Source organism: Artibeus jamaicensis, unplaced genomic scaffold (genome assembly GCF_021234435.1).
Source record: "Artibeus jamaicensis isolate MK-2021 breed Jamaican fruit bat unplaced genomic scaffold, CSHL_Jam_final contig_1803, whole genome shotgun sequence".
Lineage (NCBI taxonomy): Eukaryota > Metazoa > Chordata > Mammalia > Chiroptera > Phyllostomidae > Artibeus > Artibeus jamaicensis.
In genome coordinates this window covers 5,680,737-5,708,336 of record NW_026521356.1, presented here as the reverse complement: position 1 = coordinate 5,708,336, position 27,600 = coordinate 5,680,737, and the positions used below count along the sequence as shown (strand labels likewise).

At 49.8% G+C, this 27,600-nt stretch overlaps 2 protein-coding genes and 1 pseudogene across 2 annotated transcripts; 2 read left to right on the top strand and 1 right to left on the bottom strand.

Annotated features, from left to right (window-relative positions):
• Positions 1 to 1,567: 1,567 nt before the first annotated feature.
• CLPS (colipase) lies at positions 1,568 to 3,524 on the bottom strand. Its single transcript, XM_037146182.2, has 3 exons — positions 3,412 to 3,524; positions 2,289 to 2,411; positions 1,568 to 1,803 (listed from the first exon to the last, which is right to left on the bottom strand). Exons 1-3 carry the CDS (start codon positions 3,493 to 3,495, stop codon positions 1,672 to 1,674), a joined length of 339 nt encoding a protein of 112 aa, XP_037002077.2. The 5' UTR covers positions 3,496 to 3,524; the 3' UTR covers positions 1,568 to 1,671.
• LOC119050036 (oligosaccharyltransferase complex subunit OSTC-like) lies at positions 3,497 to 13,359 on the top strand (annotated as a pseudogene).
• Positions 13,360 to 14,711: 1,352 nt separating this feature from the next.
• On the top strand, positions 14,712 to 25,582 carry LHFPL5 (LHFPL tetraspan subfamily member 5). The gene is made up of 4 exons (XM_037146186.2): positions 14,712 to 14,724; positions 15,170 to 15,617; positions 21,322 to 21,558; positions 25,560 to 25,582. The coding sequence occupies exons 2-4, from the start codon at positions 15,206 to 15,208 to the stop codon at positions 25,568 to 25,570; spliced, it is 660 nt and encodes a 219-aa protein (XP_037002081.1). The 5' UTR covers positions 14,712 to 14,724; positions 15,170 to 15,205; the 3' UTR covers positions 25,571 to 25,582.
• The last annotated feature ends 2,018 nt before the right edge of the window (positions 25,583 to 27,600 follow it).

Sequence of the window (27,600 nt, the reverse complement as noted above, 5' to 3'; positions counted from 1 at the left end):
TGTAGTAGTTGTGTAAAGAAGTGAATGAGTGCAGACTCCCCCTGGCCTGAATCTGGGCACCGAGGAACATGACCCACCCTTGCCTCAGGGCCTGAGACCATTACTGGGGTAAGGTGTTGAAAGCCCCTCTGGTTGAGCAGTAACTGAGGCAGGGTAACACTGTTACCAGCCATTGCCCCCATCCTTGCTAACTGAACCCCAATATTGTTTGGGTAGTGTGTACCCAGCCCATGGACAGGAACCATGATTAGTCTAAGCCAGTGATGGCAATCCCATTCCTTTGCCCAATACTTGCTTTCTCAGCCTCCCTTGCAGCTAGAGGTGGTAAGGCGACCTAGTTGTAGACATGGAGATAAGGAGAAATCTGGCTGGAAGCTTTAAGGCAAGACAAGAAGGTGTGCTATGAGAAATACTCTGCCTTCTCCCCCATCCCACTCACCTACTTTGTGCTCCCTAACAGCATATAGTGAGAGCATATGACGTTAGGAGCTACTGTGGAGGCATTTGCCAACTGTGAGAAAGTCAAGAGAATGGCAGATCTGCCAGCCCCTCAACAAATGCCAGGACCTTCTATCTCTAGACTTCTTGATTCATGAGAACTATATGCTCCTATTTGTTTAAACCATAATTATTTCGGTTTTTTGTTACAGCTGAATCTAGTTCAAATTCATAAATCTAATGGTTACTCAAAGGATACGTTGGTCCTGGAACTACGGAATCCTGGGGCTGGGAGAGCATCTCAGTTCCCTTCAGCTCACTCCCCCCAGTGCCGGTGTGGCTCCTCTGCAGCCTCCCCGCCGGGGGGCCAGTGAGCATCTGATCAGAGATGGGGCCTCCAGGTTAGATGGCTTCAGAGGGTATGGAATTTTTAGATCAAGCCAAAACTGAATTCCCGGCAATTCCACCCAATTGTTTTGGTATGGATAATTTGGAAAAGACAGGGATTGTTAGAAGGGGGTGGAGTTAGATGGGTTTAGTGACAACTTTTTTCTAATTCTGTGACATTGAGCAAGGTGCTTAATCTCTCTGAAACTTAGTCTCTATTATCTCTAAAGTGGAGACAATAGATTCTCCCAGGATCAAGGTGGGGGTCCGGTGCACAAGCACAGGGAGCCTGCAGCGGTGTTAACGGTCTGGCCCTTCACCTGTGGGTTGTGTCTGCTGGTTGTCACATCTGCGCATTGGGCCCAGAAAAGAGGCGCGAGCCCAGCATGGGGACAGGTGCGCTTTGATGCAGGACAAAGAATATGGGTCCTTCCAACTCCCCGCCAAAGGGCTGTGTGTATGTGTGTATGTGCACCCCATCTTTGCCCGTCTGTCCTGTCTGAGAACTTGAGGGGTGGGGAGGGCACCTCCGAAAGGTGTGATTGCCCCCCAGCAATGGAGAATTCTCTGCTTTGCCAAAACTTGTCTCCGGCCTGTGCAGACTCACGTTGCCCCACATCATACCCACCCCTCCTTCCTCTGACCTGAGGGGGCAGAGCCTGGGTGGAAGGAACATCAAGAAAGACGTCAACTCAGCAAGAACATCCAGGATCCTGGGGAAGGTTTGCAGGAAGGGCTTTAATTGTCAAGAACCCAACCAGGAACAGAGGTGCCGGTCAAGGGGAGGCCGGCGGGCAGAGGTGGTCAGGAGCTATCCTGGGCTGGGGGCAGGGCGGGTGGTTGGTTTCACTCCTTGGTGCCTTTAGGATCAAGGCAGATGCCAAAGTTTGTGTTGGTGATGGAGCCCACGATGGATTTGTCAGCCTCGCAGGTCAAGCCCCGCTCACAGGGACACTTGTAGTAAACCCCATAGAGTGACTGCAGAGACATGGAGCCAGTGGAGTCACAGGCTATTGGGGGCTACTTGGGGCATCTCCTGTCTTGGGCCTGACCACTGGAACCAGCGGGCAATCTGTCTGTTCACATGGTGCTTCTCTCCACCTGTTGCCTCCCCCAGGGGGCTCGTGGGCCTGAAGGACTCCGGTTCTGGCTCCCACTCTGGCTCATTTGCTCCTTCTAACTACATCTCTTTGGGGAGCCTCTGTTTATCCATTCATGAGATGGGGACGCCAAGTCCCTTCCCCCACCCATCTCTGGTCAGTTGTGAGAAACCATGGACAGGAAAGTGCTTTGAAACCTGTTGACCTTCCTCTCTTGTCTCAAGATCCAGGCTGACCTCTTCCCTGATCCCATCCCCAAGCCTCCAGGGCCCTCCTGCTCTGGGCTGCCCCCCAACACACACACACACACACACACACACACACACACACACACACACACACACACAGTCCTTCTGCACCTACCTTGGCAGAGCACTCGCTGTTCTCGCTGGCCTTGGGTGCGCAGCGGGCCAGGCTCAGCCCGCTTGTCCGGTGGCAGCACTTGCTCTTGCACTGGGCGCTGTTTAAGCAGAGCTCGCCCTCTTCCTGCGGGGGCAGCCATCAGCCAGGACCCCTCCCTCCACGGGGTCCCCACTGAGAGCGTCTCCCTGCCCACCCCACCCCACCTCACCCCTGTGAGAAAACAGCGGTGTGGCGAGCAGCAGCAGTCCTGGGCTGTGGGTGCAGGACACCTGCTTCTACGCCAGTTGTACTACCAGCTCCCTGGGTGACCCCAGGAAAGTCACTGGCCCATGTTCGGCCTCAGTGTCCCCCTGGAAGGTGCATGTGTGGCCCCAAACAGGGGCTTCAAACCTTACTGGGTTCACACCCTTTGAGCAAGGAGCCTGTGAAAATTAAGGACCATATCCCTGGAAAACTTCCTCCCCCCACAGAATTTTGCACATAATCTCAGGGGGTTCCTATCCCCCGGGGCCCAGTCATGGGACCGATTTAAGAACCTCTGGACAGGATGGGTGGCCCCAAAGGGCTTTCCCTGGTCTGCCCTCTGAGAGGCAGCGTGTCGCAGTGGGGACAGCGTGGCTCTGGAGCCGAGCCCTGTGCTCCATCCCTGCTCAACACATTCCAGCTGCGCGGCCTCAGGCAGGTTGCCCAGCACCGGCTTTGCACCTGGAGCAGTGTTGCCAATCACAGTGCCTGTCCCAGGGGGTCAGTGTGAGGACTGAATGGATAGGTATTCGTGAGGTATTTAGAACCGTGTCTGGCACGCAGGAAGTGTGCACTGCAGGTTGGAGCAGGAATCCCTGGGCTCTGAGCCAGCGTTTCTAGGGGGGACGCCTAGAGCTCTGGGTTTTTAAAAGCTCCCTTAGCCAGATCAAACCACTGTGCTGAGCGTGTGCCCCGCTGATCAGCCTTTTCCAGGGCCCCTGGGCAGAGGCACAGGGCAGGACACGGGCAGCAAGGGAAGAGATACGTCACCTCCCAGCCCTTTGGCAGCCCCAGGTGGGGACATCAGAGGTCAAGAACCAAGCTTAAGAAAGTTCCCACCCGGGGGTCCAGATGGCTCCTCCGCTAAAGAGCCTCTCACCAGGTGGATAATGATTCCCCGGGGGTCGGGCACCGCGTAGGCCACAGCGAGGGTGACGAGCAGAAGGACAAGGATCTTCTCCATGATGAGTGCGCACAGCTGGTGTAGGTAGTCGCCAGCAGGGCAGGTGACAGAAGACAGAGCCAGCTGGGGTGGTGGGGCTTTAAAAGGGGCCCTGCCCACATGTGACCCACCTTCCCCATCTTACAGGGCCTGCGTGAGCAGAGGCCCAGCTGTGGCCACGCTGCTGGGGGAGGGGGAGTGGGAGCCTGATAAAGTGAGTGGGTGGCAACTGGGCACCTGGCGCCTTTCACTTCTGGGGGGATGGAGGGGTGGGGATAGCGCATTGTGGCTCAGAGTGTGGACTGTGGAACATTAGCTGGGCAACTTATCTGTTCTGAGTCTCAGTTTCCGTATCTGTCAAGTAAGGATAATTTCAAGAGCCGTAAGGGTTGAGCGAATTGATACATGTTATACAGAGTACATGTTAATAGATAGATAGAGCTTAGGACAGGGCTTGGCACCTGTAAGCAGTGTGTGTTAGCTGCTATTATTTTTGCCATCATTCACCTCCTGTACCCTCGCTTCTCAGCAGGGCTGGGACTAGGGTGAGGCAAGAGAGGCAGCCAGCGTAGCATGTAAGCACCTCCCTAAATTTTCATCCCCAGCACCTCTCTTGCCTCACTCCAGGCTGGCCCTCACCCAAACCCAGGTGTCTGGCAGTGACAGGCTCAGGGGAGGAGGGCCCCAGCCTCCCCACTCCTCAACCTCCCCAGGCCCTCTTGGGGATTTTAGGGCAGGCCCAGGTCCCTGTGGACCAGCCCAGCAGCCTCGTGGCCAGGGGCTGTGTTCTTGCTCTGGGTGGACCTCTCCTGCCCTTACAGCAGTGGTTGGGGGGAGGGGGTGCTGTCTCCAAGAGTAATTGCAGAGGCCCTTGGGAAGTCCTTCCCAAATGATTCTCACCAGTTTCTTTTTTTAAATGTTACTTAATATCTGCAATTCCAGCATGTAAGACTCACCCCTTCAGTTAACACTCACCCTGGCCCCTTCCCAAGGCCATATGTGAGTGGCAGGAGGTCTGTGAGCCTCAGGTGGCCCAGGGGCTGGAGGCTGGGAAGGGCGCAGCTGCCTGGGTGTGCTCAGGTGCGGGACCGAGCCGCCTTCCCAGGACGACTGGCCTGGCCGTGGCAGCCGGGAACGCCCTCCCCGGCCCAGACAGTGGGAAGCGGCTCCGCTGTGGGGCCCCAGACTGGGTTGCTTCCAGCACAGCTTCCATCCAGACAGACTTGGCTTCCAAGCTCAGCTGTGTGACCTTGGACGAGTTGTTTAAATGTGTAAGCTCCCTGAGCCTGCCTCGTTCGTCTATCTAGGGAGGATGAAGGCTCCTTCACCAGGTCAGGATTGAATGAGACAGTGTATGCTGTGTGACAGGGGCCTGCAGGGTACTGTGCTAAGTGAAACCAGTCAGTATTGACAAAGACGAATACTACATGACTTCACTTATATGCAGAATCTCGCTAAACAAAATGCACAAACACACCAAACAAACAAACTCATAAATACAGAGAACAGACTGTTGGTTGCCAGAGGGGAAGGGTGTTGAAGGACTGAGTGAAAAAGGCGAAGGGGTTAAGAAGCACAAATTGGCAGTTATAAAACAGCCACAGGATGTGAAGTACAGCCTAGGGAATCCAGTCAATAACACAGAAAAAGCTGCGTATAGTGCCAGGTGGGTATCAGACTTATCACGGGGAAGTTATGCAAATGTCTAATCACGGTGCTATACGCCTGAAACTAATATAGCATTGAATGTCAACTGGAATTGAAAAACTAAAATAAAACTAACATTATAGAAGCGCAGTGTATGTAGACTCCCTGGGGAAGTTCCCAGCATCCCTCCGGGTGCTCAGCCTGGGTCCTGCGCCCTCCCCTTCCCGCTGACACCACTGCAAGGCGGAATATACGGTAAGGGAGCAGCTGGAGGAACCAGACAGGAGCCCCTTAAAATGAGAGAAATCCACCCAATTCTGGAGACACAGAAATATCATTGATTAAAGAACACTGTCCTCTCTCATTTTTATGGAACTCAGTGTTAAAAAACACTTTTCCCATGAGCTCATCCGGGCCCCTTCTGCCCCTTCCACCCACTTCTCCCCAACACCGCCGTGAGCAGAGCCTCGGGGAAGCTAATTATGGTTCCCTTCCCACAAGTTGAGACTAGAAGGCCGGGGAAGGAAGGAGGAACGGAGGAGCTATTTCTAGCTGTGAGTGAAGCTGTGAAAACGCATCGGTCCTGTCTCCAGCTGGTCACTGCCAGCTTCCCAAGGGGAGAGAATGGAGTTTTTCTCATCACAAATGAAGAGCGTGGCAAAGAGAATGTTGGCAATGTTCACACTTCCAAAATGTTAAGTAAGAATTAAGTGCTTTCGTACCGAACTCTCGTAAGGAGCAACCACCCCATCCCCAGTCTAAGGAGTATTTTGCGTTGGATTTCCCCTTCAAAAAAGAACTGAGTTCTGGTTCCCACGAGCAGTCACATGGATGTCGCTCACAGGCACAGGTGAGAAAAGCCATAGACAAGTGAATATGGACTGCAATTCCACTTCCATGAAGTTCAGGGAGAGGCAGAACTAACCTACGGTGATAACAATCTTCAGGGGTGCATCTGGGAGGGATACTGACTGGGGGCACCTTCTGGAGTGTTGGAATCGCTCTAAATTTGAGTCTGGGGTGTTGGTGGCACACATGTAAAAATCACCCCAGTAGGTGCTTCAGATTCGAGTATTTTACTGTATGTAGTGTAGATACTGCACCACAATGAAAAAAAAAACAAAAACAAAAAAATGAAGCAAAATTTACCCTGTTCGAATTTTACCACCTGGTGTGCTGGGGATTGGGGTGGTGTCCTGCCCTCTGCAGAGTGGGGCTGGGACGCGGTGGCTGTAGACCTAGGAGTGTGGCCAACTCCTCTTGGGTGTCTGCCAGTCTCCATTGTTCACGATGCGCCCCAGACACACGCGGTGGGCCTCTGGCTGCCCCTCTAGGAAATGAGCTCTTTGCTCCCCGCCCCAACAGACTGGACAGGGAGGGGCTGCCGATCTAAGTGCCTCTCCCGGGGGGGAGGGGGGGGTTCACCGCCCAACAGCTCACCCTCGAGCTGGTCTAAAACATGGAACGAGGGAAGTCCAGGAAGGCGATTTTCTGATGAGCTGATGGGGAAAATGAAAAAGCTGATTAGCAGATGGGAGGAAGGATAGATTAGCCTTTCAGGGAGAAGCAGCGGCAGCCATGCCCTGACTCCTGGATGGAGTTCTGGGTCCTGGTTACACACGTACACATGCACGCGCTCACATCCTCACACACCCACACACACCATTACCATTCCTGCCCCTGTAGGGCCCGAAACTCCCCTCTCTTCCTGTAACACGTCCCCTTTGCTTAAGGCACAGACACTGACATCTCAATTCTGGGAAAGAGCTCGCAGCTCTGGATTAAGGTCAGATGTGTGACAACCCAGGCAGGAGTCAGAGCAGGGAGCAGCAGGGAATCCACTCAAGATTCGGGTTCCCCATTCAGAGACTCTGGTCGGCTTAGCTTGTGTCCTCCAACCGCCAGCCGTGGGCTGCCCTGGGCAGCGCCCCAGAAGGACAGCCCCGCCTGGGCTTCATGGAATGGGGAGGGGCAGTTCTCCAAATAGAGTGGGCTTTTGTTACCGAAGAAAAGGGGAAGGATTCTGGGCAAACAACAAGGAGTTCCTCCTCTACTTCACTGTGGGCTGTCTAGCCCCCAGATAGCACTTCTTCCCCAAGAAGTAGGCTCAGATGACAGTGGGGTGCGCCGTAATTGTAACTTGAATTTTCTCTGACTCTCCAGTCTCCATCGCGTTCAGGTGAGGACAGGCAGCGAGACTCACAGCAACTTCCAGGTTGCCTGTCTTTTTTTAATTCAATCCTCAGCCTCTGGGTTCTTCTCAGCACCCCATGCTCCTGACCAAGACTGGACTGAGTGTGCAGTGAAGCTTACGTGGCCTGGAGGAGGCAGGGGTAGAGGTCTATATGACCTCTGGGTCTTCTGTGGCTGCTGTGAAGGCGTCTCCTGTTCTACCTCATCCTTCTGGTCCCGGTGAAATCTGTGCTCTATTCTCTTAGTGTGGTCCCTCCCTTCAGCTGGTCAATAACCACATGAACCCGCTTTTCCAAATTTATAATTCCCACTCCTCATCAGAGCTCCCTTCAAACACATCACACCCATCCTCCGTAAGCCCAGGATGCAGTGGCTGGTCCAGGGTCTCAGCAGTCACTGCCCCAGGGTTGCCCTTCACTTTGGTCATGACCACATCTCAACATTCTGCAGCATAGAGGTTAAATTGTAAAGTTAAACAAGAAAGAGAAGAGAGTTATAAGATATAAAAATATACACATGATCAGCAAGGAAGAAAATCGGGTGGATACTAGAGTCCTTCCTGCAGATGCCACCTGGCTGCGGGTAGACTCACGACTATCCCCCACCCCACGTCCCCGCACTCTTGTCCTGCGTCTCTGCTGACCAGGGTTCTTTACACCAGGCGGTGACCCAGACCTTCTGCTCCTGAGCTCTCTGGCCCCTTGATGGGCCTGCCCCTGTGTTGGGTGGCTGAAGTCTACATTAATATGTTTCCCCCTTTCATTGATTTTTACACTGGACTTGGCAGGAGCGGGAGGCAGCCCAGGCGTTTCCGAGTTCTGCACATGCTCCTTCTGAGCCCTCTGTGTATCAGCGCCCCCTCCTCTGGGGATGGCACCCCACCAATAACCAACATTAGTAATCCCCCTTTAAGGAAGTTAAAGTACAATTAACATAGTGAAATTCACCCTTTGTAGTTGCAGTTCTATGAGTTTTGACAAACTCGTACATCATGTAACCACCGCCACAACCAATATACAGAACACTTTCATCACCCCCCAAAATTTTCTGGCACCATCCCTTTGTAACCGACCCCACTGCCAAATCCTGGTGGCTACCGATCTGTTTCATTTCCCTCTAGTTCTGCCTTTCCCATAATGTGATGTAGATGAAATCATACATACAAACTTTTGGGAAGTCTGGCTTCTTTTTTTTGTTCGTTTGTTTAAAATTAAAAATAATCCTCACCTGAAGATATGTTTATTGATTCTGGAGAGAGAGAGCAAGAGAGAGACACACACATCGATGTGAGAGAATGATTGATCCGTGGCTGCCTATACCGGCCCAGACGGGGATCAAACCCACAGCTTGGTTATGTGCCCTGACCGGGGTCAACTGGCAAACTTTGCTGCACAGGATAAGGCTCCAACAAACTACGCCACTAGCCAGAGCTGAATTCTTTAATTTTTTAATATTTAATTTTTTCTAATCCTTGAACATTTTGTATTGCTTTTAGAGAGAGAGAGAGAAAGGGAGAAAAATCTATTGGTTGCCTCTTGTACGCTCCCTGGCCTGGAATCATACTCACGGGACCTGGTCGAACCGACAACCCCGGCCCCTGCCCTGACGGGAATCAAACCGCCACCCTTCAGTTACAGGACGATGCCCCACCCAGCTGGGCCACACTGGCCAGGGCGGGCCTGGCCGCTTTTACTCAGCGCAGTGCCATTGAGATTGGCACATGAGGTGCAGGTTTCAGAGGTTGGTTACTTTATGTTACTGAGTCTGCTGTATGGAGGGAGCCACAGGGTGTCTATCCATTTCCCCAATGAAGGATATTTGGGTTATTTCTGAGAAATTTGGGCAGTTATGAATAAAGATACTACACATATTCATGGCCAGGTTTTTGTGTGAATAAAAGTTTTATTTTTCTGGGACAAACACCCATGAGTGAGATGGCTGAGACTCGTGGTAAATGTTTGCTTCAACTTCCACACGTCCCACTGCTTTCCAAAGTGGCCAATGCAGGGCACTCTCCCATCAGCGATGGGAAGCTTCCAGTGGCTCCGCATCCTCACCAGTTTTTGGCATTGTCCAGTTTTTTGTTGTTTTTTTTAACTTAGCCTTTCTAATAGGTGTGTAGTTCTATGTCATTGCAGTTTGATTTCCATTGCCCTGCTGACTAATGATGCTGAGCATTTTCTCATGTGCTTAATTGCCATCTGTATATACTCCCTGATGTGGTGTTTGTTCAAATCTTTTGCCAGACAATCTTTATCTGTGTTGTTTGTTTTCTTACTGATTTTTGATGGTTGTAGAAGTCACACTAGGGGACTCAAAGTTTGTTGAGATCCTGGGGAGACAGTGGTGACTAGCTGTGTTGGCCCTGGCGGAAGATCCATTCGTCTCCATCCGCCCCACGACGGATGTCTTCCTTATGAGTCTTGAGGGCAGTGCCGGTGGGGCTGGGGTGGGCGCGCTGAGGGAGGAGGCCGGCCTCTGTGGAGTGGGTGGTCCTGCCCCTGTTGTTAAAGCCTCTGCCGTGCCAGGCCTCTCAAGGAGGTTCTCAAAGGGCCCAAATACTTTCTGATCTTGCCCCCATTCCGAGAGCTCCATTCACACACCGTTTCCCTAAACTCTTACTTAACTCACTCTATTCTGTGCAAAGTGGTGTTCATCCGCCTCAGGCTCTCTCTCCTTACAAGGGAGGTGGTGTCCTGAGGCTGCCACAAATTAGCACAAATTGGTGGCTTGAATCAGCAGAAATTTGTTCTCTTATAATTCTGGAGCTGCGCTCCCTGCAGAGGTCCTGCCTCCTTTAACTTTCTCCAGTCACCAGCTTCCTTGGCTGTGGCCACGCCATTCCAGTCTCTGCCTTCATGGTCACGTCACCTTTTCTTCTTTGCTTTCTCCTCTGTGTGTCTCTTAGAAGGACACTTGTCCTTGGTTAGGGCCCAGTCAGATAATCTGGTAGGATCGATCATCTCCTTATCTCAAAGTCTTTAGTTGTGTCTGCAGAGGACCCTTTTCCAAATAAGGCAAACTTTACAGGCTCTGCGGGATAGGATGTGGCTCTTTGTCGGTGGGTAGTTAGAGCACTTGAAGTTCTACCATCCTGCAGATTTCCCTTCCCCACTGCTGTCCTCGGGGCCATCTGAGGGGGGTGGAGTCATGGCACAGGGGTCCACTGCTGACTAGTGCCAGCACGCCATCAGAACTCTCCAGAGTGGGCAGAGTGGGGGGCTTCCTCGGAGAGAAGAGGCCTGCCCACGCCCCAGGACTCACACAGCAGGGCATCACCCCCACGTGAGAAGGAGGTTAGGATGCCGATCAGCCAAAACCAAAAACAACCAATGTGACAGATGTCTGCTAGAAATAGGAGTCACCACTCCTGCCTCTTTCAAGTCACTCATGGTGACTAATTTCTACAGCTCCCTGGGGGACAGAACCCTGTTTTTTATTTATTATTTGGAGAGTAAGAGGGGCACCAGGGGCTTTGGCTTAGCCCTCCTTGGTCAGGGGTCAGGGGTCAGGGTGCCAGGTAAGGAATACACCAGTTCCTCAGAAATCACCAGGTGAGCCGGTCTAACTGTTCAGGAACATGGGATGGATTGGAGGCCTTGCTGCTCATACTCTTATACTCCCCAAGTCTTATAATATTTTAATGGCCTTACGCCCCGCAGCAACCAGTCTTAACAGATTCTCTGAGCCATATCACATAAAGGTCTTGAAGTTCATTTAACTCCCTGAATCAGTAATCTAGACATTAAAGCTTGTCTTGCTCGACATTATTCAATGCCATCATGAGCAGCCACCCCATTCTGTGTTCCTGGTTTCTTCATTCCCCGTAAGTCAGTCCATGGCCGAGTCCACACAGTGAACCTCAGAGGGTACGTGATCCCCTGGTGTCTGCAGCAGCTTACAACTTGATAAGCTTTCTCCCCTCTGTGCACTGTGGGCTGCTGCTTTCCCAGTGCTGAACCCCAACAGGGATCTCAGAGCTTTTGGCCTGAAGTCTGGGCCCGAACCCCACTTTCTGGTGCCAATATTTGGATCAGGCACAATCCTATGGTCAAAACCTACTCTGGCTAATGACAGCAAAAGGGAAGGGAATGGAAGGATACCGGGTGGGTCGCAGAGCTGAAAAAGGAACAGGACAACCTATTTTAGGCCTGAAACTCCCAGTAGCAGGAGACCATGGATCATTTCTTGAGGATGTTGCCATGACTTGGCTGTGCAACAATTTTTTTCCTTATGTCAATTCACCACTAATTCGGATTCCCCAGTCCTGTCTGGGGGGTGCCTGCCCTGTGAGTGGCTGCCCGCCCAAACCTCAGGAAGCAGGAGAGGCTGCTATCAGAGGCCAGGGAGCGATGCTGGGCGGGACAAACTGAGGGTGTCCACCAGCCCCTAAGAGCTTGGCTGCAGCCTGAGGCCTTTTCTAACTGGGGAAGAGCCCCTACTCTGGGGAAGCTCCCAGTCTGATGGTAGAGACATGGGCTATGCTCTTGATGAACTTCCAGTCTGATGGTGAAGACCGGTCACAAAACCAGAGATTTAAGAGAAAGAGGAAAGATAAGTAACAGCACAAATATGTTCAAAGCAGTGTTCTTTTTTTCCCCCTCTTTAATCCTCACTTGAAGCATGCTTATTGATTTTGGAGGGAGAGGAAGGGAGGGAGAGTGAGAGGAAAGAAACAATGATGTGAGAGAGAAACATTGATCGGTTGCCTCTAGCATGTGCTCCAACCGAGGACCGAACACGCAACCCAGCCATGTGCCCTGACTGGGAATAGAACCCACAATCCTTTGCTCTATAGGACAACCCTCCAACCAACTGAACCACGGTGGCCAGGGCAGCAGGGCTCGCTTTAATGGTGGAAAACCAGAAATTGCCAAAACACCCCCCACAAAGGGAAATGATTAAACAATTATTATACAAACATTAAAATGTTTTTGAAAAAAAGTAATATAAGGAAATGTTAATGGTGTGATGCTAAGTGGGAAAATTGGATACTAAATTGTATATACATTGTCATCCAACTGTGTAAAGCAATATGTGCAGAGGGAGGGAAATGCATCAAAATATTAACAGAGGTAATAATAATAATAATAATAATAAAAACATTTTTGAGCACTTTCATATGTGAGGCCTGGGCTAAAGAGTTTGCACATAATATTTTACCTGTCCTTATGTGATAGAAAATATTATCATCCCCATTTTATGTATGAAGAAACTGAGGCTCAAGAAGCTACCTCCATGGATGGTCACTTAACTAATAAGAGCCAACTCAAATCCAGATCTTTCTAAAGCCAAAGTCTATCTTTTTCTTTTTAAAAGATTTTTATTTATTTATTTTTAGAGAGAGGGGAAGGGTGAGAGAAAGAGAGGGAGAAAAACATCCACGTGTGGTTGCCTCTCACTGCCACCCTCCGCCCACCCCCACCACTGAGGACCTGGCCCGAAACCCAGGCACATGCCCTCCCTGACTGGGAATCAAACCGGCAACCCTTTGGTTCACAGGCCAGCCCTCAATCCACTGAGCCACACCAGCCAGGCCCAAAGTCTGTCTTTTAAAGATCATCTGCGGCTTGAGATGGAGAGCTGCCCTTGCCACTGCCAACGTGGAGACTTTGTACCAAGTGAAACTCTTAGTGCTGAAATGCCCCAACCTGAAACTGACGAAGCCACCCTGGGTGAACATTCTTTCAGCCATGACCTCGTATGTTTGGTATCTTACTTCCTCATCACTGGAGGAATAATTTATAATCTTATTGTCAAACCCTCAAATGTTGGCTCTATGACTGATGAACATGGGCATAAGAGACCAGTAGCTTTCTTAGACTATAGAACAATGGACAATATATTATGGAAGGACTTGCATCCAGCTTCCTGTTTACAATGGGAGGTTTAGGTTTCGTAGTCTTAGACCAGTCCAATGCGCCAAACATTCCAAAACTCAGTGGATTTCTTATTCAAGCCAGTGGATTTGTCTGTGTCCTACTGAGTTTCCCCATGGCTAGAGAATTCATGAGAATGACACCACCAGGCTCTCTGATGGGTTAGAATGCCTTTTGCAAAGAAATCTGTGGATGTGGGATTTGTTCCTGTTAGTGCCGTTTTAAAGGCTGTACCAATCCTCTGATATGAAACATGGAAAAGGATGAAAGCAGCAGAAAAGAAGCATCTAGTAGACAACACGGGACACATAGTAAAGCTTGAACTAAATTATCTCCTTGATATCAGAGAGACAAGCTGATTACAGCGCTTTTTCCCGCTGACCTACACCCTGCACCGACACACCAGTGGTGCTCAGTGGCATGTTCTCCTCAGCTTTTAATTTCTTAAAGAAAATGTAATCCATTTCTACAACTATAATATTGAATAGAGTGATTATTGTTTTGCAACTCTCTTAACACTTTCTGGAGATAGCAAATCTGACTTTCAGAAATTAATGTAAAATCACAAAGCAAGATCCCATAAGCTGAGAACTCTGCACAGCCGGTCAGCTTCACTCGCGGCGCCCTGCCTTTAAACAGAGCGTGCAGCTGCGTTGCTTCCGACGTGCATGTAAGACTGTTTTCTGAACAATAAGGTGTGTGAGGGAGCAGAAATAAATGCTTTTTCTTATTTAAAAAAAAAAGCATCTTTTTTCTCCTTTGCTCCTCACATTGGGGTTTTGAGTGATTTTTACTTTTTGTAACGTTCATGAATTTTCCTAGTTCTGTACACTAACCATCTACTTGCCTATAAAATCAGGAGAAAGATATATGTTTTGAAAAAGAAGGGGAAGAAATCTGCAACAAAAACATAAACAAGAAGAGAAAGACATTGTATCAAGCAAAAAGCATATATTAAAGTCTGAGAAATCTCAAAAGGAACATGTATGTTGTAGTTGCTTCTGTTACCAACCTGTATCGCAAATATATATATATATATATATATATATATACACACACACAATGTATTTATAATGATAAAGTAATATAGTAATGTATTCATATATACATATAAATATAGATAATGTATTTATAAATAATACAGCTTTAAACACCATGCATATGTACTTCCATGTAAATATCTCACTGTTTTTCCGGGCAGGGGCCGAGACTTTTTAATCTCCGTGGTTCTTGCTTAGGGAAGACACCCTCCAACATAGGGTTTAGCACACAGGAGACTCTTAGCGACTCTTTATTGAAAGATGGGAACTAGAAACCAGTGACCTGAAGATAAAATCAGAAGAGGCTTTGCTGGCCTCCGGGGGGATTAGAGGTTCTGAGAGGGTGACCAGAGAGCAGTCCAGGGCGGAGTGGGGGGAGGATGGGATGGGGACGACGCTCAGGAAGCGGCAGGAATTAGCGGGAGGGACTTGACAGCCTCAGTCCCACCCTCCGGAAACTCTAAAGGGGCCTCGGCTCCCTCCGGCTGCGGGTGGGTCACGCGGCATCGGCCCCGCCCCGCACCCCTTCGCCTCCCGGCCTGCCCCTCCTCCGGGGTTCTGGGGTGGGGATGGGGGGTGGGGTGCTGGCCGCGGTGCTGAAGCAGAGCAGGCCCCGGGGGGAGGAGGCGGGGCCCGCCCAAGGGGGCGGAGCTCTCCGGGGCCCGGAGCTGCAAATGGAGGCGGGGCGGTGCCTGCAGGCCCGAAACCCCCAAAGCCTTGAGACAGGAGATCAGAGACAGGCCAGCTAAAGCGGACACAGGCACCTGAGCAAGCTTCTCTGAAGAAGCCAAGATCGTCTCCTTGTCCTATTTATCTATCCCCTTTCCTCTACTTTGGAGGGACCCTCATCTTGTGCCCTGACCTCGGCCTCTTCTCCAAACCCGGCTGGGGAGGGACCGGCTCTGGGCCCCCATCCTCACAGACACCGACTTCCAGCCCGCAGGCCCCAGGCCAGGCGCCCGCGCCCTCACCATGGTGAAGTTGCTGCCTGCCCAGGAGGCCGCCAAGATCTACCACACCAACTATGTGCGGAACGCCAGGGCTGTCGGCGTGATGTGGGGCACCCTCACCATCTGCTTCTCTGTGCTGGTCATGGCCCTGTTCATCCAGCCCTACTGGATCGGGGACAGCGTCAACACACCCCAGGCAGGCTACTTTGGCCTTTTCTCCTACTGTGTGGGCAACGTGCTCTCCTCTGAGCTCATCTGCAAGGGTGGCCCTCTGGACTTCTCCTCCATCCCCTCTAGAGCCTTCAAGACTGCCATGTTCTTTGTGGCCTTGGGCATGTTCCTCATCATTGGCTCCATCATCTGCTTCAGCCTGTTCTTCGTCTGCAACACCGCCACAGTTTACAAGATCTGCGCGTGGATGCAGCTGGCTGCGGGTGAGCGGGGTAGTGGGCGGGCAGGTGGGGGGCCCACCGCAGGCCACAGGTGCAGCTGCACCATCCCATCCTCTGTGGAAGCTCTGGGTCTCCTACTCAGCTGTCCTCCTTTAGCCCGGCTCCACTCAGTGCTCTGCCGAAGCTTCTGAGGAGTAGAGACTTTTAGGAAACACCTTAGAGACCAAGTTGTTCAACTGCCTTATCTTGCAGTTGAGGAACTGAGGACCAGAGAGGGCAAGTGACTTTACCAGGAGCACTCAGCTAATTGGTAGCAGAAATCAGATGTCCTGACTCCCAGGTTATTACACCAGAGGCCGTTGCCACTCTGGGAGGAAGAGAAAAGAAAGCTTCCATTGTCGGCTGTGTGGGAATGCGACCCAACCACGTGGCAAAACAGTGATGCCGGTCAGGCACGTCCTAGATGTCCACATCACCCACTTCTGTGCGTTTGTTCTTTCTCCTTTAAGGATCCCAGAGTCCTGCCCTCACCTCCTCCCTCCCACCCCAAACTGCTCTCAAGGAAGACTGTAAGGTCAGCCACTGATTTAGGATGTTCTACTGCATGTGACCTCTCCCACAGAAACTTGCATTTAAGTTCCCCCTCTCATTGTGGAATGAAAGTCTTTGTTCCTTAATTATAGGGTTCCATACTTGAGGCTGTGGGGGGGAGACATTTTGTGATGTGGAGGCGGGTACTGTCTAGGGTCTTTAAAACCATGTAGGGAGGTGGCTCCTTGTGCTACTCAGAGGAAAGACCTCCCCTGCCCCCTTTTCCTGCCCTTGGCCCAGGCAGGCCTCAGTGGGCCAGCTGGTCCTACTCTCTGGAGCCCAGGAAGAGATGGCCTAACACTTGGTCGTGCAGCCCTTGGTCCCTCCCCACCCCAAGGACTGTGCACAGCCTGTCTGTACTGGCCTTTCACTGGCCAAATGTCCAAGGCAGTGCCAGGGACTGCAGACAACCTGCTTTGCTGTGGCTGACTAGAAATGAAGAGCAGTGTTATCCTGAACAGAAAGAATGAAACATGGATCAGAACCCCAGACAATTAACATATAATCTCAAGACCCACGTCTGAGTTGGAGGCGACCCCAGAGAGCTACAGTCCCCTGCCCCCTAACTACAGAAAACAAATTTGGGGCTGAGAGAGATGGTAAGACTTGGCCAAGCTATAGCAGATCAGCTGGCAACCAAGCCCCTAGGAGAACGGAGGCCGAGTCACACACTTAGGTAGCGTAATGATTTGCAGAGTTACCTTCGCACATGTCTTCGACAAGTCAGCAGCCTCATCACGGGGCAGCGAAGTGGGTGTTCCTTCCACTTCACACGTCAGGCTCTTGGGGCTAATTTGTCTTTGAGCACACAGGTAGTGAGGGACAGAACCTTTGATTTCGAATCTTGTGCCCAGGCCTTTCACCAGCCTTCAGAGCTGCCCTCATTCCCACAACTGTCTTCTGCAGTCTCTCTATACGGTGAGGGAAAGGCTGGGGTGGGGATGAAACAAGCCTCTGCGGGCAGTGGGAGGAAGAAGGGGAATGAAGATTTAGCAGTTTTGTGACGAAGTGCGGTAGAACCGACCCTGGCATGCTGCCAGCTGGCCCTGCACATCAGAGCTGTGGGATGCTGGGAACACAACCACCCCTCTCCTTCTCTGCACTGCCCCTCCCCCAACCTCTCACAACAGGTGTCATTTGCCAAACAGGCAGTGCTGGGAGGGCCTGGGTGGGGAGGGGTCACCTGGCCATCTGAGTCAGACTCTGGGTCATGGAACAGGAGACGCTGTGGCCAGGGGCCATTGCATGAAACATTTACCTTTGCCGGAGAGGGAGGGTGGTATCGCGTTTCGCTGCTCTGTGCTGGGGAAGGGAAGATGAGCCAAGGGAGGGAGCAGGAGGTGGTGTGTCCCACAGCCAGCAGCTGGGAGATGCGTCTATCTGAAGAGGCCTTAACCAGTTAGCTTGACCTTGCTAGAAGCCTGGGACCGAGAAAGGGAGCAAGAGAAGAGAAAGAGGACTGATGGCCGGACCCGTGTGGGCTGTGCCTTAACAATATCAGATGAGCTTCTGGATGCCGGGGGCAGGCCAAGAGTGGTCCCAGCTCCTGGAAACACTCGCAGGGCGAGTTGCTTGTCTCTCGGAGTCTTGGTGACCTCATCTGTATAATGTAGCAACAGCATCTCCTTTCACAGGGTTCTTGCGGGTTGGGATGATGTAATGCATGCAGAACACTTTGCACAGTGCCTGACACATGGCAGGTGCTCAGGAAATATAAACATCACAAAAACCAACTTTATCAGTCAGGATGGCTGTAGTGATACCACAGTACCAAACAACTCTCAAATCTTAGTGGCTTAAAATAAAGGTTTATGTCCCCCTCATGGTACACGCTCCCTGAGGATCAGCTGGGGGCTCTGCCCTCACTGTTTTCTACTGAAGCCCAGGCTCACAGAGCATCAGCTGTCACTGCAGAGGGACAGGGAGCTCTGGAAGGTCTCCCCTTCCTGCTAAATGCTCTGGCCTGGAAATGCACACAGTTTATTGGCCAAAGGAAGTCCGATGGCCTTGCCTAACTTCATGGGAGGGAGGGGGTCAAGGAAGTAGAATCATCCCGTGCACCTGGCATAGTGTGGATGGCTGCGATGACGTCCGCATCCACCCAGGTTGTGTCCATCTGACTTAGACGCTGATAACAACAGCACCAGCTGACGTTACTTGGCCACTGACCATGGACCAGATACTGTAGTAAACTTTTCATCATCACACTGAATCCTCACAACCCTGCTTTGAGTCAGGTATTATTATCCCTATTTTACAGATGAGCATATGAAAGTCAGAAAGGGTAAGTAAACTTGCCTAATACCTTATATGCTACTTGGGTCCCCAAAACACTATAAATGGGGCTGACCCCACAGTGCCTAGGACCAGAGGTGGAAGGGTAGGTGCTTACAGAGGGCTGTGGTGCCCATTGTGACAACTTGTTTCCAAGTCTGAGGCCCTGGGCTCTTTCCCAGAGCCCCCCCAGGGAGACAGTGTGGAAGGGGAAGGGGCCAAGGGCAGAAGCTCTGGGGAGAAAAGTACAGAAGGGCGGCTCCTGTCCACATCCACCCATGCACAAGCAAGTGTGTGTGTGTGTGTGTCCCTCCTCCACCCCCTGCCACCCCAGTTAGTCCAGGGGCCATGCGGGGCACCAAAGGCTGGTCTCATACCAAGAGAGGAAGCCCACAGGTTTTACCTAAGTATCTTCCTGAAATACTTCCTAGCTTGTCACTAAGTCTGAAGCGTCACCACTGAACACATTCAGCTCCTTGGAGAGATGTCACGGTCTGGGAGCAGAGGGAATTAACTCTGAAGTCAATAAAGGAGCCCTGAGTTCAGGTCTCGGCTCTGCTGTAGCTGGATGACTGGGCTGGTCACTTGGTTTCTCTGAGACCTCAGCTTCTCGTCTGTAAAACGGGACATTCATGTATGGTCTGCTTCACAGGGGTATTGTCAGGGTAAAGAGCAAAATGCTACATGAAGTACTTCATGATCTATGAAAGAACAATATAAATGACCTCCTCCTATAAAACAATCAAAGGAGAGTTGATAGACTTAGGGGGGAAGGTGGGACCCTGACCTTTGTACTTCCCTGCGCGTGTGTTTGCTCTGCTGACCTTCCTCACAGGAGCCAGGGGGCCCCCATTAGGTAACTGGGTCCTGCGAGGTGCTTCTCCGAGGGGCTCCTGGGTGGGCACAGCCTTGAGACTAAAGACCCTCCTGCCTGCGGAATCAGGGCCCGGGGTGAGGAAAGAAGGCGCCCCGGTCGCTGTGCTCAGGGTCACTACAGTCACACCCCAGGATTATGTCACCTGTCTGTGGGGCAAAGGTGGGGTGGTGGTTTGGTGAGGAGGCGTGGGCGGAGTGGGGGAGGGGAATGGACTTTGTGGCTGTGAATACCGAGTCACCGAAAGCACAGAACGGCACAGTGGGAGTCACACTCACGAGTGCCGGTGTGCCAGGCACTGGTCTGAGCGCTTTTCCAATATTAATTCCTCTGACTCTCACTTCACTCTAGACAGATGGGTACTGTCATTATCCCTATTTTACAAATGAGGAAACAGGCAAAAAAAGAAAAAAACTGTATGTAGCTTGCTCCGAGTCACACAGGTAGTTAGCAAAGAGCAGGGCTTGCCGTGAGGTTTCCTGGCTGTTCCTGCTGAGCCGATCACCGGGAGCGGTGCATTTGAAACCGCAGCTCCTGCCCTGGCCAGCGTGGCTCAGTTGGCTGGAGCATGATCCCGTAAACTGAAGGGTCGTGGTTTCGATTCCTGGTCAGGGCCCATGCCTGGGTTGTGGGTTTGGTCCCTAGTCAGGGTGCATGTCAGAGGCAAACCATCGATGTTTCTCTCCCTCCCTTCCCCTCTTTCTAAAATCAATGAGCATGTCTGGGTGAGGATAAAAAAAAGAAAGTGGTTCCTGATCCCCCCCCATTCAGGAATCAGCATTTTTAAACACACATTCCGGGGATTCTTAGATTATGGGAAGTATGAGCAGCTGTACTGTGCCGTCCTGGCTAAGAATGAGGAGACCTCGTGGCTTGAATGGAAGGTTCCTGAAGGAACAGTCAGAGACGGGGCTGGAATACGTCCTGTGGCCACTGGATCCAGGACACCTGGGTTGCAGAGCACGCCATTACTCTAGGTGCCATACAAAGGAAAGTGCTGGTTTGGCCAAAAAGGTCGTTTGTTTTTTTCCATTCGATGGCTCTAGTGGCACTTTGCTGTCTTTAACTGTATTTGAAACAATTTTGTTAGATCGCCTTGTGACAGCTGTCATGTCAGCATGCACTTAAAAAAACATCAAAATTGGTGAACTTTTATGTAGCCATTTTAATATTGATCCTGGAAGAAAACATACAACATTTTCAGCATATTATGCTTTATTATTTCAAGAAAAGTAAAAACACAACTGAAACACAAAAAAAGATTTGTACCGTGTCTGGAGAAGATGCTGTGACTGATCGAATATGTCAAAAGTGGTTTGCAAAGTTTTGTGCTGGAGATTTCTCACTGGACGATGCTCCACAGTCGGGTAGACCAGTTGAAGCTGATAGCGATCAAATTGTTGAGACTTTAATTGAGAACAATCAAAATCATACCATGCAGGAGATAGCCAACATACTCAAAATATCCAAATCAATAAAGTTATTGGTAAAAACAAAAAATGTGTCTTTAATTTTATGGAAAAAAACCCGATGTGGACTTTCTGGCCAACCCAATACTTGTAATTAAACTATGGACTGAAGGTTTCTCATTAACACTTATTTCAGAGATATTGAAATATGAAAAAAAGTACATACATCTTAGGAGTGATGGGTTCTCAGGGCCAGGGCCAGATTTGGGGGGACTTCAAAGCAAGGGTAGGTGGCGCCTCCTCTAGTCCGAAGTGAGGAGCCTGGCTGAGGGCCTGGTCGGACCCGTCCCTGTGGCGGAACCCACCCGGCCTGGCTCTCTGTTCTGCCCCTCTGCCCGCTGGCTTCCAGGGAAGCTGCTGTAGCTCTTGGAGCCTCTGTTTTCTCCCCTGTGTTCTACAAGGATGGTGGGAGCTGCCCCTGGTGCCTCTCATGGCTGTTAGCACAAGGGGAAGGGAGGCGACAAGATGGCAGCAATGTGAGGCGGGAGGTGGCAGACCGAGCACACCTGGCCCTACACCTCTGTCCCCACCCCCACAGCCACAGGCCTGATGATCGGCTGCCTTGTCTACCCGGACGGCTGGGACTCGAGCGAGGTGCGGGGCATGTGTGGGGAGCAGACGGGCAAGTACACGCTGGGCCACTGCACCATCCGCTGGGCCTTCATGCTGGCCATCCTGAGCATCGGAGACGCCCTCATCCTCTCCTTCCTGGCCTTCGTGCTGGGCTACCGGCAGGACAAGCTGCTCCCTGACGACTACACGGCGGACGGACAAGGTAACCGCCCTCCCCCGGGGGAGGTGGGGCTTCCTCTCAGCCAGTCAGGAAGACTTGGCCTCTGGCCAAGAGGTTGGGACACCAAGTCCAACGGACACAGCTCTTGTCTCAAAGGCCGAAGTCCACTGGAGGGTGGCAATGTGGCAGGTGACAGGCCTGTGGGTCAGAGGCTGCTCCAGGTGTTCTCCTGCCCCCTGCGTTCGTGGGGTGTATGGGAAGAGTCCCGATCTACCTGGGGAGCCAGGCGTGGCCTCCCCTAGAAAGCCGCCCAGGGGCTGGCTCTTGAAGTAACCCTGGGGGGTTGCTAAGTGAATGACAGGTGAGCAGAAGGCATGACTCGTTGGGGAAGGAGAAAGGCAGGTTAGGGTACAGAAGGAACAGCTCCTGGGCCGCGCTCCCTGGGGTGAGGGTAGCCTTGGGGTTCTCCGTGTGCCCACCCTGTTTCAGTTTCCTCTCTTCCCAGTCCTACCCCTCAGGCATAAAAGTCCATTGCAGCTGACCCTGGCCGCACCGGCGGGCCCTCCGGGAAGCCTCCTCCGACCGCTTCCCAGTGGCCGCCCTTCCTCCAGGGCTCCTGTCCCCTCTAGGTCCTCCTCTATCGGAGGCGCTGACCTCTCAGTGCACACACTTCATCACCTTGTCATAGGGCGGGGCCTGTCTCGCACACTGTGAACCCCGAAATGTAGGCGGCCTCTTGAGGGGCCTGACACACCCAGACCTCTCCAGTCTCCACTTCCCATAGTGGTCTTCATATCACCCTTGAACCTGAACGAGAAGACACAGCTAAACTCCTCTGTCCCCTGTGACCAAAGGCTTCCCAGGGAAGCACCTGAAGCCTTCAAGGGAGACCACCTACAGGTTCACAGAAGGTGGGAGCAAGGAGGAGCACGGGACTCAGGTCTTCTCCGGCTTAGCCCAGGGCCTACTTCTCCACGGGGACGTAACTGGAAACATCTCACCCTTCTCTGGAAGTGGAAGAAGAGAGATTCAAACTCTAAGTTATGTGGTTAAAGATGGAAACCAAATTGCCAGAATGAGCTGGGCCAAGGCGGGCAGAGGAGAGAGATACAGTTCTATTGCAGCAGATTCCTAAGGGTCCCTGGCTAACCCCGTAAAGGGAAGGGAAATGGAACTAGTGCACTCTTGCACATGGAGCTCCTCCGTGTGCAAGAGTGATGTAAGGTTTGTTTTTAGAGGATGTTTTTATTCAACCCTCACAGCGACCCTGTGAGGAAAGGATGGAGGTGGGGACCCCAGCAACCCGCACGACTCTCTGTGTCAGGGGCTCTCCCTGGAGCTCTGCAGGGGCCTGCCTGGCTCTTGGCCTCGAGGGACACCTGTGCGGGGCATTTTTATATTACTCAGCTGTATTCTTTTATTCTCAGAGGGGATTCTTTTAGCTAGAAAGAAATTTTATTCATATTAATTTCTCTTTAAAGTTTTCTCTTATGAAGAGATAGCTTTGTTCCTTTGACACTTTCTTCACTAATCAACATGTCAATTCACCTTCCTTTCCTTCCTTCCCCCTCCCTCTGTACCCCATGCGTGTTGCCTTCAATCTCTTCAGATTTCCTCCTCTCTGTGCTTTAGTCCCCTCACTATCATGCAGGATTCAACTTATTTATTACCTGTTAGAAAACACCCACGGAACCTTCCTGAACACATCGAACTACTCAGTGAAGTAGTTATTGCTTCTGTCAAAGCACAAAGTTGGGTCAGGGGGGCAGAGCTTTATTTTATTAAAGGCTTAAATAAACAAAAACATTCATGTTCATGGATCAGAAGACTTCCTATTGTTAAGATGGCAATATTCCCCAAACCAATCTACAGGTTACGTGCAACCACTATCAAAATCCCCGCTGGCTTTTTGCAGAAATTGGCAAGGTGATCCTAAAATTTATATGGAAGTGCAAGAGATCCAGAATAGCCAAAACTGTACTGAAGAAGAAAAAGTTAGAAGGTGGACGTACCTTGATTTCACAACTTACTTCCAAGCTACAGTAATTGAGATGGTGTGGTACCTGCAAAAGAATAGACACACAGACCAATAGAATGTATTTGAGAGTCCATAGCAAGGATAAATGATAATGGAATAAATAAGTAAATTAATTAATAGTCCAGAAATAAACTCAACATCTTGGGCTGATTTTCAACAAAGATGCCAACACCTGTAAATGGGGGAAATAACAGTCTTCAATAAATGGTGTGAGAATACCAGATATCTACATGCAAAAACAATTCAGTTGCACTACCTGCCTTACATCATATGTAAAACTCAAAATGGATCAAAGATCTAAATGTAGGATATAAAGTTATAAAACTCTTAGAAGGAAACGTAAGTGTCAATCTTCATGACCTTGAATTAGGCAATGGTTTCTAAGATATAAGAACTAATACACAAGCAACCCAAAAAAATAGATAAATTGGATTTCATCAAAACTGATAACTTTTGTGCTTCAAGGACACTATCCAGAAAGTGATAGCATAATCAATAAAATATATTTTTAAAAAGAAAGTGAAAAGACAACTCACATATTGGGAGAAAATATTTGCAAGTCATAATTAAAATTCTAGTATCCAGAACATATTAAGAACTCTTACAACTCAATAATAAAAATACAAATAACATAATTTTTTAAATGGGCAAAGGATCTGAACAGGCATTTCTTCAAAGAAGATATACAAATGTCCAAAAGCCCATGGAGATACTCAACATCATTCATTAGTCATTAGGAAGATGTAATTCAAACCCACAAGGAGACAGCACCTCACACCCACCAGGGAGGCAATAATAAAAAAGAAGGAAGTTTGGGCCATTTTTTTATCGCCAAGCCCTTATTATATGAAATTTTAAAGGGACTTATCTAAGAAAAAGAAGATAAAAAACATGAACAGTAAAAAGACAGCAAACTCAGTTATTAACAACCACACCTAAAACAAAAGCAAACTAAGCAAGCAACTAGAACAGGAACAGAACCACAGAAATGGAGATCATATGACCCAGGAATTCCACTCCTAGGTATATATGCAAGGAAATTGAAAATACATGTTCAGGGGAGTGGCCTGGGATGGAAGTAAAAGACAGAAAATTGTACTTGAACAATAATTAAATGAAAAATATATATTTACTAAAAAAAGAAAGAAAATGCACGTTCACTAAAACTTGTGGATGAATGTCCATAGTAGCACAACAGTCAAAATGCGGAAACAACCCCGATGTGCATTGAATGATGAGTGGATAAAGGATATGTGTAAATCCATACAATGGAACATTATTCAGCCATAAAAAGAAACGAAATACTGAAAATTGCTACAGTGTGGATGAATCTTGAAAAAATTACAGTAAGTGAAAGAAGCCAGACACAAAAGACCATGTATTGCATGATACCATTCATAAAAAATGTTCACAACAGGCAAATCCGTAGAGACACGAGATAGTAGCTTCCTGGGGCTAGGAGGGAGGGGGGAATTGGGATTGCTAACGGGCACAGAGCTCCTTGCATGACAATGTCCTGGAATTAGGTAGCAGTGATGCTGGCACACCTAGTGAATATCCTTAAGACAACCAAGTGGAGTAAAATTTATGTTAGTGAATTGTATCTCAAGAAAAATAAACGATTGTGTTGAGGATTAGAGAATGCATACAAAACACTAACGATGCCTGCATATTATAGGGGATTAATCAATATTAGTTCTCTCCCCCTCTGTCTTTCTAGTATCTCCACTTCTTACATCGTCCATCTGGCCAACCAGTAACAGCTCCTGTGCTCTCGCTCAGTTGCCCACCCGCACTTTCCGGCCCTGGGGGTGCAGTGAGGGAAGAAGTCTGAATTGGACCTTAGGTCCTGATAATGGAGACAATCTAGCTACATGGAATTAGAAGCTGATAAACGTTATGAACAGAGTGCAAACTTTCTTGAATAAGGGGAATTGTTGGGGAATTTCCCTGAAAGCAAGGCTTGATCGTAAACAAGCACTGTTCCTTCTCTTTCTCATTGCAGAGGAAGTCTGAGGCAGCTGGAGGGTCGGTGAGTAATTCCACTGGGGGGCGGTCTGCGCGACCTTGAATGGACCGTGGGCTTCTGCTTCCTTATTAAATAGGCAGACCGAATGACTCCTGAGACTGAGCTCTAAGGGCCTCGGGGTGGCCCAGGGATGACCTAGGGAATGGGAGGCGCTAGCTGGCATCTGAGCCCTTCACTGAGGGGCTAACTGGAACACTTGTGTCCTGAGAAGTGGAAAAAGAACGGGGAGAGAAGAAAGAATTAAAAATGGGCAGGTGGCTTCATAAACTCATCTTTCTGTGGAGTCTGGCAAAAAAGAACAACGTTTAGAACTCATTACTGTCATTTGGACCCTGATTTTCAGAAAGAATTTGAAGTGATTTGTAAAGACATATACTAGAAAAACCTAATAAAATAGAAAACAAAAGTCACAAGAGGAAAACAAGTATTTTAGAAAGTGAGGCTGATAGAATTACTGCGCTGAGTTATTAAATTCAGCTCTATGCTTCCTGATAGCTAAGGCAAAAAGAAAAACATGACTTAAGCAGTTTTAATGTATGGTTGAAAAGGAAGCACAACATATTAATATCCTTACTGTCTTTTAAGTTTTCAAAATGTTATTTAACAAGAAAATTAAGGAATGCATCTTAAAAAAAGAAAGAAAAGCCCAGGACAGCCCTGGCCAGCATGGCTCCGTGGGGCGTTGTACTGTAAAGCAAAAAAGGTCACCAGTTCAATTCCGGTTCACGGCACATGCCTGGGATGCGGCCTGGTCCCCAGCTGGGGGCGTGCGGGAGGCAACTGATCGATGTTTCTCTCCCTCTCTCTCTAAATAAATAAAATCTTAAAAACAAAAAAAGAAAAGTAAAGCCCAGGACAATATCAGCTCATCACTTAATACCTGTCACTGATTAAGGATCTACACACTGCAGGCACTTTGTGTGGGTAGGGAGGAGTATCTCACTATAAACTTTTTAAATTTTGCAAATTAACTTCCAATCTGTCACCACATAGATATACTATATTATTTTTGAGTAATTATAAATCAGTATTGCAGCTGCCACCCCACCCAAAGATGTTTCTCAGACTTTAATGAGAAAACCCAAAGGGCTGGGGATCTCGATGAAGTGTGGGCTCTGAGCAGGCGGGACGGGCCGACTCCGCATTCTGGCAGCGATGGGTGGTACAATCGGGGTCCCGCTTTGAGTAGCAAACCATTAGAATACAAATATTTTCCCGATGTTCATTATGAAAGTTTTTAAAAGCTGCCAACTCCACAGCACTGGTGTGCCATTTACTTGTTAAACCAGACCTTGGTTATTAGCCATTTTGGATTTCTGCTATAGATAACTTTCTGATAGATTCTGGGGTAGAATTACTGAGTTCCCCCTTTTTTTGCTCTACATTTTATGAACATTATAATGGACATGAATTAGTTTCTCGAGGGACATCGAATACTCTCTTATACACTAGTGAGGAAGTTCTTCATTTTTATTGGCTTTAAAAGTATCAAATTTTATAATCTTAAACTCTTTTGTTTTTAAAAATATCACAGGTCATGTATTTTCCTGTCACTGGGAAATGAGGGAATAGTATTCTTCAGAGATGAACCTAGTTCCTGCCCAGCGTCCCTGGCCCTGGCTGCTAGAGCAAGTCCTGAAGCCCTCGCCCCAAGACTGGACCTGGTGCTCTCCGGAGACAGGGCCACCTACAGAGAACTCTCAGGTGAAGCCGAAGTGCCGTGACCCCCACCAACGATATGCAGACACAGGTCCCTCTCTCCTCACTGGGGACCCAAGTTCTCCTCCTATCCCTTCATATCTGCAAATCGCTTTTCCCTCTTGAGGCCTCCTCTGTGAAAGGAGAAGGTGGAATGAGTCCGAGTCTAGGGCCCTCCAGGTCTGAGACTCCCCCAGCCCAATTCTCCGAGGACATGTCCTTCGAAGGCACACCAAAGACCGCCAAGGGCCCTGCGGGGCGTCTGAACAAGAGACAGCTAAGCAAGATGGATCATTTTAGGTTGAGGTTAGAGGTTCCT